Source organism: Varroa jacobsoni, unplaced genomic scaffold (assembly GCF_002532875.2).
Source record: "Varroa jacobsoni isolate VJ856 unplaced genomic scaffold, vjacob_1.0 scaffold_224, whole genome shotgun sequence".
Lineage (NCBI taxonomy): Eukaryota > Metazoa > Arthropoda > Arachnida > Mesostigmata > Varroidae > Varroa > Varroa jacobsoni.
In genome coordinates this window covers 176,104-191,496 of record NW_019213126.1, presented here as the reverse complement: position 1 = coordinate 191,496, position 15,393 = coordinate 176,104, and the positions used below count along the sequence as shown (strand labels likewise).

General features: G+C 44.7%; 2 protein-coding genes across 2 annotated transcripts; both read right to left on the bottom strand.

Annotated features, from left to right (window-relative positions):
* Positions 1-31: 31 nt before the first annotated feature.
* On the bottom strand, positions 32-3,657 carry LOC147753796 (uncharacterized). The gene is made up of 2 exons (XM_086973620.1): positions 3,510-3,657; positions 32-3,406 (listed from the first exon to the last, which is right to left on the bottom strand). Exons 1-2 carry the CDS (start codon positions 3,655-3,657, stop codon positions 2,781-2,783), a joined length of 774 nt encoding a protein of 257 aa, XP_086829746.1. The 3' UTR covers positions 32-2,780.
* A 792-nt stretch (positions 3,658-4,449) lies between these two features.
* LOC111273767 (uncharacterized) lies at positions 4,450-14,924 on the bottom strand. The gene is made up of 4 exons (XM_022855699.2): positions 14,781-14,924; positions 13,898-14,223; positions 13,130-13,278; positions 4,450-4,676 (listed from the first exon to the last, which is right to left on the bottom strand). The coding sequence occupies exons 1-4, from the start codon at positions 14,922-14,924 to the stop codon at positions 4,450-4,452; spliced, it is 846 nt and encodes a 281-aa protein (XP_022711434.2).
* Between the last annotated feature and the right edge of the window lie 469 nt (positions 14,925-15,393).

The following is a 15,393-nucleotide window of genomic DNA, read 5'->3' as shown; positions in this document are numbered from 1 at the left end:
ATATAGATTTTCTTTCACGTTACATATATATATATATATATATATATATATATATATATAATTAACGCCTTGGATAATTGACTCGGAAACGAGGCAGTTGTATGACGAATAGGTTGCACGTTCCCGTTTTAGTTTTGCGTAAACTTACGAAATGTACGGCCTCCTCTACAGCCCTGTCGCATCTTTTATCCATATAGATCATTTTTTGCTATTGACTTTTTTGGTTTTTCAATTTAATCTCGTTGTCCGCCAGTCTTTCTCTTCATTTTTTTGCTGCTACTTCGTATTCCATATGCTACGACCATCGGAGATCTTTGAATGGCGGAGGTAAGCTGACGCGTGGGCTAGATGAAAAGAAAAACGCGGCTTTATCGTAAATGCTCACGAATCAATGTTTGATAAAACCAAGATACATCGAGAACAGTATACAGGCACTAACAAACACGAAAAAGACGAGTTCTTCTCGAAGACCATGAACTGCCTGTCTGCTTTTAGCTGTTCGACGCCTTTCAGATACTTACGATCGTCTGTTTAGTAGATGATGCTTAACAAAAATAATATACACTACGTTAACACAACGCAGCTCGATGGATGGATCAGCTCGGGAAAGGCGTATGATGGTGGATAGTTAAGTACTACAAGTCGAATCTCATTGGTTAGGGAGACTCAAACGAAAAAAATATATCTTGCGATCAGAATACGGAACAATCACGCAATGTAACCAGGGGCAGCTCTTCCGTCCACTTCAGCCATGATTGTAATAAAGGATATGTGCAAATTTGATTTCATCGGTTTATGATAAAAGGTTGAACAACTTCAAGTCAACGATTATCTTCTGAGACGGTAATTCGCGCAATAGATGCACGAGGCGCCCGAAGCAACAAAACAGGAAGCTGATATATATGAAGATTGCACGACATCTCAGTTAATGAGATTAAAACGAAGAAACAGATCTCGTAGATGAAGGCATCTTTTTTATAATAGAACCCCAATTTAATGAACTCTGTACGTCCATGATAATTTCGTGCGCCTGCACTAAAACCATGATACAGGGGTTTATAAAGTATATATATATATATAAAAAAAAACAAAATAACAAATTTTGTCCAAAGCAGAACTTCAGTAGCCCAGATATTGAACTGAGCCTGTCAGCAAAGTAAGTTAACACCTCTTCAAAGTAGTCTAATCTAACGATTCGATTGAGTGGTACGGATGCTCAAACTGTCATTGCGGTGCATCAATAAGTCGCACAATATTGGACCCTGTTGAATGTTCACGTACTATAAGTTATATAATAGCGGAAGCACTACTACAAGAGTGTGTGCTGCCGATAAGCTTTGAAATACCCTGCTTTTAGAGAAATATTTAAGGATTGCAAGCAAAAGAGGAGACAAGACACACAGTGCAGCTTATACAGGGGGTGGCACAGGACATGGCATATTCGGGTACTCGGGAAAACTCTGATTAGGGACGGTTGTTTGATCGTTGTATAATTGATCTCCACATCTAGTTTCTGGCCCCCAACTGTCTGCTATTATCAAATATATTTGCCCAGGGCGCATGTGAATATATAACATGAACGATGACAGGGAAAACACAGAGGAAACGCGCCTTGGACGTGGGCAATGATCTTTCTTTAATATAGGAACACGACGCTGAGCCCAGCACGCCAAACAGGACTTTTTGTGTAGTAGCATATACGCCTGCTACATCTATTCGATTCGAAGCTATTTGACAGGATTGATAACATGGCTTTGAATTAATCTACTTTGCCAACTAAGTAAATAATAGTAACTATGGTAATAGTGAAATGGAATGCTATACCACCTGCGTGACACACGTAATGTATGTGTGTGGTTGATAGTACCTCCATCTCACTGAACGGCACTCAGTCCGTATTTCGAGGTAAGGGTGTTTCAAAATTGAGGTTTCGGTACCACACTTGATACTATAGCGTATCTACGATTTTCTCTTTATCCACTGATGTAGGTACATATTACGACTGACAAGATACAATAATGCACGTTACGCTAGAAATACTGAGTGATGTGGATGTTCAAACAAGGTTGAGGTGCAATTGAGCAATGGGACTTAACAAGTGACCCTTAAACGTACCGCGAGTCTCTATTTGATCGTCAGCAAGGATAACAAAAAAGAGTTTGTCTCGATTGCGGATTCTCAAAAGATTGACTAGGCAGCAACGTCTATGATACAATGATGTAATAGTTGTAATGCGTTCATATGGCGGGATGAGGTCATATGGCTTCATTTGTTTCGACACTTCAGTTCTTGTGTGTGCATGGTCCGTAGGGTGTATTGTCGACCTGCAGGGTGTATTGAACTGCAGGTCAAGTCGAAATGACAATATAAAGCGGAAGGGAATGCTTCGTGTGTCTGTAGAGCATGGTTGCACTCGAATCATCTTCATAAGTTTCAAACGCTAAGCTTCAACCGGACTTAGTGAGCTCCTTGCCGCAGGATCAATCAAACTGCTAGTTAGATCGAGCGTCAATCGCTAATGCCGTGACGGGTTCGTCTATCGAACTAAGCCGCTGCTAAGTACACATCCACAATATTGACGTTTACTGGGACACGATTTTGTGGTTGCTTTCTCCTACGGCTGTGGAAGACGCTAATCATTTAGATACAATGATCTGACCGATGTAATCGAGTGATTCTGACTAGCCGCAATCCTTGGAACATAGGAAGATTGGTCGCCATAGTAGATACACAGATTCATAATTTCTGTCCAGCTGAAACCCTTTTGGAGTTTTTGGATTCTAGTAGCACCCGCAATCGGTTGGAATCGTTCGCTGGCGTGTGACCATTTCACCGTCGACGAGTTCCTTAACAGTTAACGTTTGACTGGCGAGTACCCGAGTTTCGCATGGCAGACACGAACTGCTGGCGTCCGCACAAACCCTCGTGCACTTGCAAGATACAAACATGAACCCTAACGGCTCGACGACCGTTGGCATCCCAGCAGCCGCAAATGTCAAAAATTCTCGTTGTTTGTCGCAGCGCAACCACGATTCTCGGAGTTCAGGAACTGACGTGGGTGCTAGGTCAACAGTGATATCGCCGCCCTTTGATGTTCCAGTATACGTCAATGGCCAGTCCGCAATTCGGTCTCTGTGATGGCCACTGCCAGGACGTCCGAAGTAACTTCGATGATGATGATGAAGGCGAGGCTGACCAGGTGCCAGTCTTGCTCGTCGTACAGATGGCTGGAATCGCTGGTTCAGATCGTGAAGATTCAGACCAGTGTGCGAGATAGTTGCTCGATCGGTGCTGGAACTGAAGGCGCTGCGAACACTGTAGTCGACACTGAGAAAGCTGTCAGCTAATCCCTCGAGGTATTCCAACCTGGACGGGTTGTTGGTGAGGTAACCTGGAAGACTCAACCCTGAAAAATTCAGTCATTTTAGCTAGCTGATAAATATTTCTACAAAAAATCCTTTCATTTTAAGTTATGTTCATAGCAAAAGATCGCTTTGACTAATATTTACTCGGTTCAGAAGTTCCGCATCGCATGCCAACGAACAGATCGCCTATATCCAAGGGTTCTTTCGTTTGAGGATCCGTCGCAGTTACCTCAATGCGCTGTGCCTCTGTGTCAGTTGTTGTGAACCACCTATAAAATAACAGAAGATACATTTTGAAAGTGAAAGATGTTCCTTTCTTCGTGTGCCCGACAAGCATTCGATCTGTATCATACCGCAAACAGTTGTTCAGTGTAGGTAAGTACAATACCACCTAATCGGTGACGGGGCATAATAGCTTAATTAGCTAGGTAAACTTGTATGCAATTGCAGCTGAACAATAAGTTCAACTATATTTATATGATGTTCTAATGTTGGCTAATGCAGGGCGCAAAACTTTCGTTTAGGCATACGTACCTGAGGCCGAAGAGTCGCAAATTGAGCTTCGCGTAAGGGTAAGAGGAGCTTAGATCTACGGGGATGCTTTTATGGCAAAGGACTGAACGGCATCCGGCTAAAAACAAAACAAGAATATTAAACACGACGGTTCCAGATAATCTGTAATAGATTGGTATTATGCCAGCCAAAAACGAAAACGTTCTATGACTTTGGATGGTGTCAACGTTTCTGATTCGCTACTTAATAAGTAACAATGAATTTACATCTATCAAACGTCTTCCACAAAAATGATGAAATACACTCACGTTCAGTGACGTTAATGATCACGTAGGTTTGCGCTGTGCTATCGGTGTTAAGGGAAATATTTTCCGTGTCAACGTCGTTAGGTGTCGCTCCCGTCTGGGGTAAGCTTGGCGTACTCGATTTCTGCAGACGCCAACCGCCAGGACCCTGTGTTCAACATTGAAATATCATGCCTAGATTTAGTTAAGGTAAGCTTCATTTTGCTGCCCAGACACATTTCGTATTTCGTTTAATGTTCTATCTATACAAGCTGTTAGTATATAACTCATAAAGCTATCGCGCTCGATTCAATGCAGATTCCGTAGACGTGTATTAATGATACGAATCTGACGAGAGTGAAGCCCAAAATTACCTTGAGACGAAGGTAGAGTGTGGTTGATCTTGGCATTAGCACTTGATCGCTCGATCGCATTTTAGCTATTTGTGGAAAGAAGAATTGAAAAGCGTGTTTCCCGTTTGGCTGCCACTGCGTTGCGTCAGATGGACCTTCACCTGTGATAACAAAGACAACTCGTTTGATAATAACTAAATCGAATAGAGTCTCGGGAAGATGAAGCACCGCCCGCGTGGACGAGATCGACTGGTTTAAACTGAGCCAAAGGCTTGAACAGGCCAAATCCCAGCCCCTGACTAGCCACAACCCCATCTACGACCCCTAAAATGTGTCAATTTATCATAAGAAAGACGTGAAACCTGTTGATTATACTGGCAAATAAAAACACTGCACGGAAACTAATAGCACCGGACGAAAGCTCTGTTTAATTTTAGCTTTTCATTACATGCTTGTCTACAGTTCTTCCTCTTCCTACCTGTTCATAACAGGCACCCTCTCACAGCTGCCAACTGCGCAGCGACGCACGTGTAATGTTTCTATCCGTTCGTATTGGTTCACTCTGGCCGTGATGTCACTTCACGGTAACTCTTCCAGCTTTATTAAACCAGGTAGCGCTGAAGGAGCAATGGCACTGCTATGATACCTCGCATCGTACTGCTCTGCTCTATCCGATCGTAATCTCAGCTCTGCGTACAGCGGAGATGGCGAGTCCGAGATGACGGAACACTCGGATGACTGCGACAGGAGAGAAAAACTCAGCCGAGATGTTAATGAATGCTATCCCAGCGGCGATTGGATACGACAACGCATCGCGTCGACGATGATAAAGAACGAAGCAATATTTGCTGATAAAGACGTTACGATACGGCAATCTGTACGTTATTGCAGAGGCGTCAGTAGCGCTGGGAGGTAGCTAAACTATATGGTGATGGCTCTTCTCTGGAAAGTGGCTGGATAAAGCGAACACATAAGATTCTCTAATCATCGGCACAGCTATGGCAGGTCTTGGAACTATTTGATGTTGATCGGGGCTAGTGTCTGTGACCCGAGTGACAACACAGGCGTCCTGATATAGTCGACCTCGCACTGGGAATTGCCAAAACAAGTGACGCCCCAAAAAAACAATGGCTCGGCCGACGATGAGCTTAATACGAATTGTGTTACATCAGTTTTTGCAATCAATCATATCGAGCAATTGCGTCTCGGCATCAGCTTGCTCAAACTGAAAGCTTAAATATCAAAGACCCTTTGCTCATCAAAAGGAACTACGTACCTCGTATAGCCGATGTATCATAGATCATATGCTTTAGTTCAAAAGAACATCCGAGATATGCATGAGCAGTACTTGAACGACAATAGCGTAAGCTATCTCGTTGAAAATCACTAATGTATTATCAGTACACTGTCATTGTTAATTTTGTATTTATAATGCCAAACTATATCGATGATGGACCGCATTAGGCCCGTGCATACGACGACCGTTTGGATAACTATTAATGGTATCTGTCCTATATTCTTACGCACTTCTCCTGTCCATAGTCATAGGAGAACACTGAGAGATATTAATGATTATTGTATCTCACTGATTCTCGCATTTTCGGGTCCCCGTCTTCGCTGCGACATCGCCCTCTGTCCAGCGCGCTTGGAGGCACCCAAACGGGGGGCGAAAAAGCCGTGCTAACTGCAGTGCACCTAACATGATCGGGTACAAGAGCCAACAGCGGGCAAGGACCGTCAGACGATCAGACCCCTTGAAAAGCCTCCGAATTTGCTCAAGCGTGAGCAGAAACCGAACAGCGTGGAACGCTAAAGGCATAGTCGGCGACGCTGACGTATCAAGCGCTTCGAAGCTTCGCACGTCCGTTTGTCCGTCCGTCCGTTCGTTCGTGAGATTTCATCACGGCTGCGATGGCAGTAGTGGTAATTGTAGATTCGATAATATATACAGACGAGATTTGCCGCCATTATTACCAAACATCAAATAACCGCGCGAAAGCTTGGCGTTCCTAGCCCCATTAGCCAGCCGCCAAGCCCACGTACATAACTAGCATTAAAAATATGGGAGTGAAATTCGCGATGGGTCGACGAGGAGTCGCCGATATGGCTTGATAGCAAAGCAAGCCGTAAGTTAAGATCACAGCCAACACTCGATATACAGTAAATACGCCATTCTGCGTGTGTGTGTGTAAGCAACAAAGAGAAAGCTTGTCTTAGAATCCCTCTTCAATATCTGCTGATGTTTAGATTGTTCTGTGTTCGACTGAGGCGAGTACCGAACTGACCAAAAACCGCGATTCGCGTCTTACCGCTTTGCTGTATTTGCTTGGTTCTCCATCTTGGACGATATATATATATATATATAACGCGATCAGATGGAACGGAAATAATGATTTTTCTCTAAGGAGACAATAAGGACAACTTATTGAAACGAATTGAACATATTAGGCAAAAAAGGCCGGTGGCAAATAACAAGCATCCTGATATGTTAAGTTCCACTGAGGCCTTGGAAATATCGATATTCTCTTTGCAAGGCCGAAATGTTTCCCGCTCGTTTTCTTGCGATAGCGTCGGAACAAACATAAGCATGACAGAAAAATCTGTCCAAAAGCAGAAAAATTATTTCTGTTAGCAACAAATTTATATCTAATAACATAAATAAATCCAAGTACCGGTGGAGTTAAGGGCTAAACTACGCAATCGCCAAGTTGTCTAACCGAAACAGCTCGATCCGTCAAGGATATCGTATGTTTTTACTCGTTGTTCGTGAAAAAATAAACGCAATTTTGACATTTTGTCGTGACTGCAATTCGTCTTCTGATCGAGCTGCCCTACATTTAGCGGGAAGCAGACTATGAACTAAGTAGAAAATGTACGGTAAGAAAATGTGTCGATGTGTTACCAAAATGTGCATTATTTTCCAGCGCGAAAACAATTTACAAAATGTTTGTACACCATAAGAGCTCTATTGTTACGTGTTATACGAAACTGCTAACTAATAATACGAAAAAAAGAAAGACTGAAACGAGAGCCGCTCGAAGTCGAAGCCACATCAATACTAATTATATAGGATGGTATTCGTACTTTATTAGGGAACGGAAAGGTTACAGCCAGAAAGCTATCTTTTATGTGCTGATGTTCCCATTGTATCGAGCTTCGCTGCACAGCGGCCACTGTCGTGATCGCCACCCTCGCGTCTGATGGCTCCCCTTAGCGCTCACTTGGTAAAACGCTGTTTCACGGCTACCTTACTGTATATGACTAGGCGCAATGTACGTTCACCGTCATTGGGCCGAACAGAGGCCAAGATGGCGCCCCGCACGTGTACTGCGACCGACAAGCTAGTCAGTCAGCCAGCCAGCCAGCTAGCCAGCCAGCCAGCCAAGCTCGTCAATCGCTGCCAGTCATGTGTCTAGACGATTCAGAGACGCTCAGGCAGATACGACCAGACGAAATCATACAGCAGCGACAGTAGTCGCACGAGTAATGGCGTCTTGTAGAAGGCGTAACAGCAACCTGCCGCGGCTGCGGCCGCCGTCGCGAGACCGATGGCAACACCGGTGGCAGACATAGCTGGCTACAGTCGTATGGTAATTGTAGTTGCTACGATAAGTAGATCCTGCGTCAGTGAACCACTTTTAGCCATGGGAAGTAGTAGTGATGGTAGTAGTTGATATCTGTGAATCAGCTAGCGGGGAAAGGTATCATATCACTGAATACATGGCTAGATAGGTCGAAATGCATGTCATGGTGTCAATCATCGTCAGCATCATCGATAAGTGAGGTTTCCGCCGGCTTAACGATGGTTCTCGGAATGAGAATCAGACAATGGAGAAGTACTGCTAACAATGGGCTACCGAGCTATTACTGAGCCGATAAACAAGCTGCTGCCGCATCGAGAAAATAAATATGAATGGATGAGGTAGGTGTGGGATAGCAGACGGTCCATTATTAGTCTGCTGCCACTGAGTATGTGATAGGTTATCCTGGATGCAGTAAACAGTTGTATTCCGTTCGTCTGATTTACCGAAAACTGATCATCGGTTATAAAGGCGAGTGCGCAGACATTTTTCTGTCATTTGCAGCTGCGGCTATTATCGACTGACCATCATTCCTATCCGCTGTCGGATCAGAGTGAATTGGAGATTATCTTAAAAGTAAATAAAAAAAAAAATCGTCGGTTGATGCTTGTAGTGTTTCTGGAGGTCGATGTTCGTCTTATTACAGATAGTTGTTGTTTCGTTGATTTCCGATACTGAAACTTCCGCTTCCGACTTGCAGAAGCATTTCTTGAGGACACAGTATTGGATCCAAACCGATGCTTAGATTGTGTCAGTAACTAAGCGCAAGTTCCACGCAGTATCTGATCCGCAACGGTTGTCCAGCTGTCCCGCCTACCGCCTATTCCGATAACTATCATAAATAATTGGCCTTTTGAGACTGCTAGATAGCTAGTTAAGTACACACACACACACACACACACCTACTTACCAGATATATACGAGTACTGTCTCGTTTCTATTTATACTGGAGAATCAGAACGACCGGCGGAAACCGACGATGCTACGGAATGTAAAAGTAGACGCCACCCATCTCCCCCCTACTCTGTATATATGGTCTCCCGACACTGGCAAAATGCACAGCGAAACAGAGTATTTTCTACTCATCCTATGTTACGCAACATAATGCTAGAGTAACTATCGGCTATGTAATGCTGAAGTATATTGCTTCGATCTGCCGTTCTGCCGGGTTTACTATAACCGCCACCGTTACCGTCATCGCTGTATAATTCATTGTCACGTCTTCGTTCGTTGTTGAGCTTCTTTTGTATCTCTGGCTTTCTCTAGTCTCGTAGTAGGCTTTTTTTAATTCGCCGAAGACGGTGAGCGTGCGGCGGAGAGCGCACGAGATCGTGAGGGCACGTCCGTTCGCAGAAGCGCTCTCTGCTGTATACGAGGGAGGATGTGCAAAGAAAGCACCTCTTATGACAAGAGAGCCGCTGCTTCCCACCATCCCTGGCCATCTGGCACCATACATGATCTTCATTCTTACCCTACAATCGCATTACTTACTCTACGCGTTGAGTTTTAGTACGAAGAGTCTCTAGGCGGTAGCCCTCGGCAGCTCTATCGGCGAACAGCGAGAGTGAAGTAGCCCCTACTTCACGAAAACGGGCAAAGATAGATCAAAATACTGACAACGAAACAGCCCAACTCAGCGCCGCTCGATTCGACCCGGTAATTGCACTGCCATAAACTTGGAAGCGTAGTGAAAGCTTTCAGGAGGCAAAGGAGGCTAGACAGAGGCCAGACAGCACGAGGAAACTTCCCGCCCGATCGTACTGGGCTACATCCGAAAGAATGATAAACGTTGGAAGGCTAGAGAGAGAGAGAGAGAGAGAGAGAGAGAGAGAGAAAGAGAGTGAGAGAGAGAGAGATGGGTTCAGTGGGCACCGGCAGTAGCAGCGCATAATACTAGCGCAAAATGGTTACCCGCTCAAGTCTGCAGCCCCACTGACTCTTTGTCGACCGGGTGATTTGCTGCTGGAAGAATTGACGTCATCGTGAGCGGCCAGCTTCTACAGCCAAGCACTCACCCAGCAATGCCCTCCGTGTACATTCGTGACTCGGACGGATCGTTCTTTATTATTTTGTTTTATCTACGTACGCAAAGCTGCGATAGGCCAATGGCCTAGTTCCTATTTTGCTCTCACGTTTCGTCAACACTGGAAGTCTGGGGAGCGCTGCGTACACTTCCAGATTAAGAGGCAAGGTGTCCTTTGCTAGTTGGCCGATTACATAGGCTAGTCCAAAGCTAAACTATCGCGGTCCCAAAAGTAAACAGAAGGGACAAATAGCTTGCATATCATCTTCTTCAATTGGTTATGCAGATAAACAACGTCACTGAGCGGAACTTTAATAATATGAACGTCGTCGCGTATACTGTCATTGGTCTCCGCAGACTCGTGAGAGTGAACCCATTGATAAGCTCATTCAAGTTCTGCTCGTCCTCGACGGATAAGGCTCAGACGCCTGTCTGCGAAAATCTGTATTTTTAGCACAGTGTGCAGATCACAAAGACTGTTACGTGGCAAACGTTCACGATGGAAAGGCAAGGGAAAGCGATGACTCAAGTAAACGGGGGAACCTTAACTGATTTGGGGTGTTTAACGCTGATTTGTCTTATTTGACATGAAACAATTAATGATACATGCACGTTCGCGCATGTATATTAGACATCATATGTTAAATTGGTAGGCGCATCAATAGAAGAGGTTTCGCCTAAAATGAGTCAACTGATTATAACCTAACTCTATTTTTGAACAGTAATTGCGCGCTTAGTGGCCGTTCATCGGGTGTTCAAGCGTCGGAATACAAGCTAGTAGGTATAACGATCACAATGTCTTGCTTTCCGAACCGTGACAATTTCTTTGGCGGCGCGGAACCGAGGATGGCCAGTACGAACGTAGCCGAATAGAGGGCAGCGTCTAGCCCTCGTATGAGGGGAATAATGCGTTTTAAGCTGTTAAATAAACTTTTATAAATAATAAAGAAATAAACATTTCGCTTTCTTATCTTTTGGCATTCAAAAATACAACGGCACGCAAGACAAGGAAGTGTTCCATTTTTGACCCGTTAATAATAGGCCTGTTGTGTCTGTCACAACGTGTGGGTTCCCGAAACCCAGAGGGGTCAAGGAATTGCGCGTACAGTTAGAAACATCTCTTTAACCGGTGCAGTTTTTCCAAGTTAAGTGCCTTGCAGCCATTATGCATCAAATGTCAACTAAAGAGGCCGCAAAAATGCGTGCACGTTGGCACGACCTGCTGATGTACATTTAGCCAAAAATTCGACCCCATAATAGGAGGGTGTATAGTACTTCTGGGATGTGGGAAAAGCTGTATAAGGAAAGAGAGGGAGAGCAAGGCAGATACGCACCTATGTGCCGCGCATAAGAATAAAAACCAGCTGCACATATACAGCTGTACAGTCGAATGATGCACATAAAGAATTAAGCGCAAATTTGTCGATAGCTGGCTCGCCTCGTGTTGGCACCCAATAATTATCCAACCTTCATACCACGAAGTCACCTGTCTATTTACGACAATCGCATCATTCAGACTTCCTCTTGTAGAAAGAAAAAAATCTGTCTAACAAATACTACGCTCTACTAGTAAGACAACTGGGCGTTTTCACCATGTTGTTTGGTTCTACGGTGGCTATCTCTATTGAGACGGCAGTGATCATGCCGCTTCGATATGGTGACCACCATTGCTACTGACTTGTATAACATTTATCGCTTCTCTACAACAGGTACACATAAAATCGATGACTCGCGTGACTGTTTAAGTCGAGCTTCTGTTCGGGTCAAGTCTAGGCAGAAAAGAACATTGTACGATCGTCGAGCATTTTCCTTCTGTTTTCGATGTCGGCCGTAACAACGGCGACGTCAACAGCAGATATTCATCCCAATCGACCAATTCCGAAGTCTCTTCCCCATCGGACTGTCTACGATCTATTAGTCTATTTTCATTCACCTATTGTTTACTCGATATCGGACCCGAATGTTGTCGTTCTGGTTGACACCCCGCCATCTTAGATGATCCGGCAACAACACGAGGCGCCAACGTCGGTTAACTGCCTCAGGAACGTTAACTAATTTAAGCTGCGAGCAAACACCGAATCGAAAGAGACCCCGGGTATTACGCGCGGTTACATACGAGTGTTAGCGGACAGAAACAGTAGCAATATAGGACAAGTCAGGGCCATTAAGTAGGTATATGGTAAACAATATATGGTATGTATCGGTCATGTCCATCCGATAGATCGGCCTTTGATTAACAACTTGCTCGACGCAATGTCAATTGTTAGGAAGCAAATAGATATATTGGCATCAGATTAAAGCATGTTGACATCACTCAAGCCACCCAAATTTGCCTATAGTGCTTAATTTCGATGGGGTAGTGAATAGGTTAATGAAAAGTGTGCTGTTCCGGGGTATACGGAGGTATCACCTCGAGACTTAACTGTACCACACGATAATTTTTTTCTGTTGTAGCTCCCATTAAACAACAGGCAGGCGCCGACGCAAAGGAAACTAGTGCTGGTCGTAATTTTATTCTCGTTTATTCGTAACCCTACATAAGCGTCGCGTTAAATAACAAGAAACACACGGCGCGACCGAGGCACAAAAGTCAAAGCTATTTTATATCCTTACTTAATTCCGAAGCGTTCTGCCGGTACTTGAATTGGTCTTCAACACAGTGTTTTAGCAATGTTTTTATCCTGAGAATGTTTAGTATAAAAATAAGGCGAGTTGTAAATCCGTCTGAGGTTGTCCTGTACAATAGGATAATAAGTACATTTCTGTGCAGATCGAAAAGAAACGTGCGCTTCGCAACAAACACATATGAGCCTACCTGCGCCAACTGTTTAGCAGCTTTTGGACCACGTTATACATATAGTTGCGCCTTAATAGTATCTAGTATCTCAGTATTATATTATACGTTTTTGCATAGTTAGCCTGCAAAAGTAAATGCGCCTAAATCAGGTGTACACACTAAATGAGCAGTACGGTCAACTTGCATTCGTATAGCCGAGAGTTAGAAACTTACAAGTTGGGTAGAGGTTCGCCTGCCGCAGGCCATCGGGTTGTTGCTGCTGCTGCTGCTGCTGCTGTTGCTGTTGTTGTCGTCTTTGTTGTTGTTGTTGTTGCTGTTCGGCGAGCACGATTTTAAGGTCTTCACCGTTTTGGTACGGATACCTAAAAAACATGACCACTGTGTGATCGTTGTGTTTGTACAATGGGGGCAAGACTTTTTTTGACTAAAACAGTAACACGTTTGTGCTAGAGTCAACATTTTAACAAAAGGCCCAACAATTTTAACTATAACGCCCGAAACTTAATATAGCATCCATTGATTTATTTGAATCTAGAACCATAAAAGCGACGTCTCTAGGGCAAGCCGCTTTTCGTGCCTTTCTTCGACTCAGCCAAGGCTGTCAGCAGCAGCTCTGGCAACTACCGACCCAGCTTAGAACACGAGTTGACTTCTCTGGGAAATTTTCTTATTTTTTGCCCGAACTTCCTCGATAATTATACGCTCGATTATATTTCTATGTTAATTTTTCACTTCTATGGCAATTCTGTTTATCGCCGATGGATAGAAACACTACAACTAATTGAAGCAAAGCCAACCACGTTTTTGCCTTCATAATCAACGTACTCTATTAACACTATACCTCTAAACACTATTACTCTGCTATTTTAATAAAAAATCTGATGGACATCACATAACTGGACCACATGTGACCTGTGGCATATAATTTCATTAAGTAGAAACTATTGTAAATCGAGCATTCCTGTTCTGAAATAAACTTACCAGTAGGGTGGGCTGACGCTGGGTCGTTCACGCTTTGTTTCTCTACTGGCTATGTGCCGCGTGTGCGAAGACGAAGGAGTAGCATTACGATCAGCCCCGTCCTCCGTAAACCGCTTCCTTGGTACAGTACGTAGCAGAGTCAACAAATCCGAACGGCCAAAATCGCCCCGCATTATCGTATCTCTGTACTGCTCAGCGGTGGGGTCTGCACTCGTCATATTGATGAGGCTCAGCATCAGTATGATTAGAGCAAGGCCGGGTTGACGCGCCCAAGGCGCGAATTGTGTACTCCCCATCGTCGCTGCCGATGGGTTTCCCGTTGGACTCTTAACTTGATTGTAACAGGAGACAACCGTAGTTCGTTAATACGCGCCCAACGTGTTAACAAACTATAGCAACAAAATCGAATCAATGTTGTTTACACTTTTGCACAACTTGTTTTGTCGTTCCCGCGGGGGCACTCTCCGCTGCACTCCGTTGTTAGGCGTCTTGAGCTCTTTTGCCAGTACGGTCAACGGGAAACTGTCCCCGAACAAAGCACCTGTTCGACGTCGTCGTGGCAAGACACTGTCACAAGTGTCCTCACGTTCTAGTTCAGCGTTTGAAAAGTTCCTTTGATAACTTCTTGTACGTTTCAAGTGACGGAAGTTGTTTACGTTAACTCTCTTGTTAACGTTACGTAACTGCCAGCTCGGTTCTCTAGGTTCGAATGCACGTTTTGATAACACGAGTAGCTTGTCTCTGCTGCTTTATCAGCTGCTTAGCTCGCTATCGCCTGCTCTCACTAACAAATTGGTCGGTAAATTGCTTATTCTGCCGCTAGATGCCGAAGTAAATCTGCCGCCGGAGCGGGTCGCACGCATTTTAAAGGCTAGCCGTTCACCCTCGCCCCGATGCCCTCTCCTGGTCCGCCCACCGTGAGCGTCGTGGGCGGCGCATCAACTGCGGCCACCGCAACCGTCTTGCTAGAGGTGTATAGCACCCCACTTCCGGACACTGTCTGATCACCGACAACGAGATCAGGCATGGTGCTGCTGATACGGCCGCCCGCGTAACCGGTGCGCTAATGCCGTCCACGGCGCGGACATGATGCTCGTGGCAGGATTCTCGTTTTTTTGATTCCGTAAGCGTTCTTAACATTAGCGGCCAGTCGCCTATCCACCCTGTGTCTATATGCAAGTCAAATAAATTGTCGTATTGTAATGCGCTTTGTCTTTTCACCCCATACGGACGAACCTTCTGGCTGCCTTCGGGCCAGCGAGCGAGACGTATGGGAATTGAGCGTTTGTGTAGGCAGTTCTCATCATCGTTTTTGTCCACACAGACAGCTAGTTAAAAGTCATGATAGCGTTGTATGTGGACATGGGAAGTCGTTAGTTGGATAGCCTAAGTATTAGCCGGCGTAAAATGATCAAACCTTATGGTTAAATCGGTCTAGACTCATCTTCCTGTGGTGGGCCACGCGCTTTTGACCACAACCCATCCGCGTACAGCTC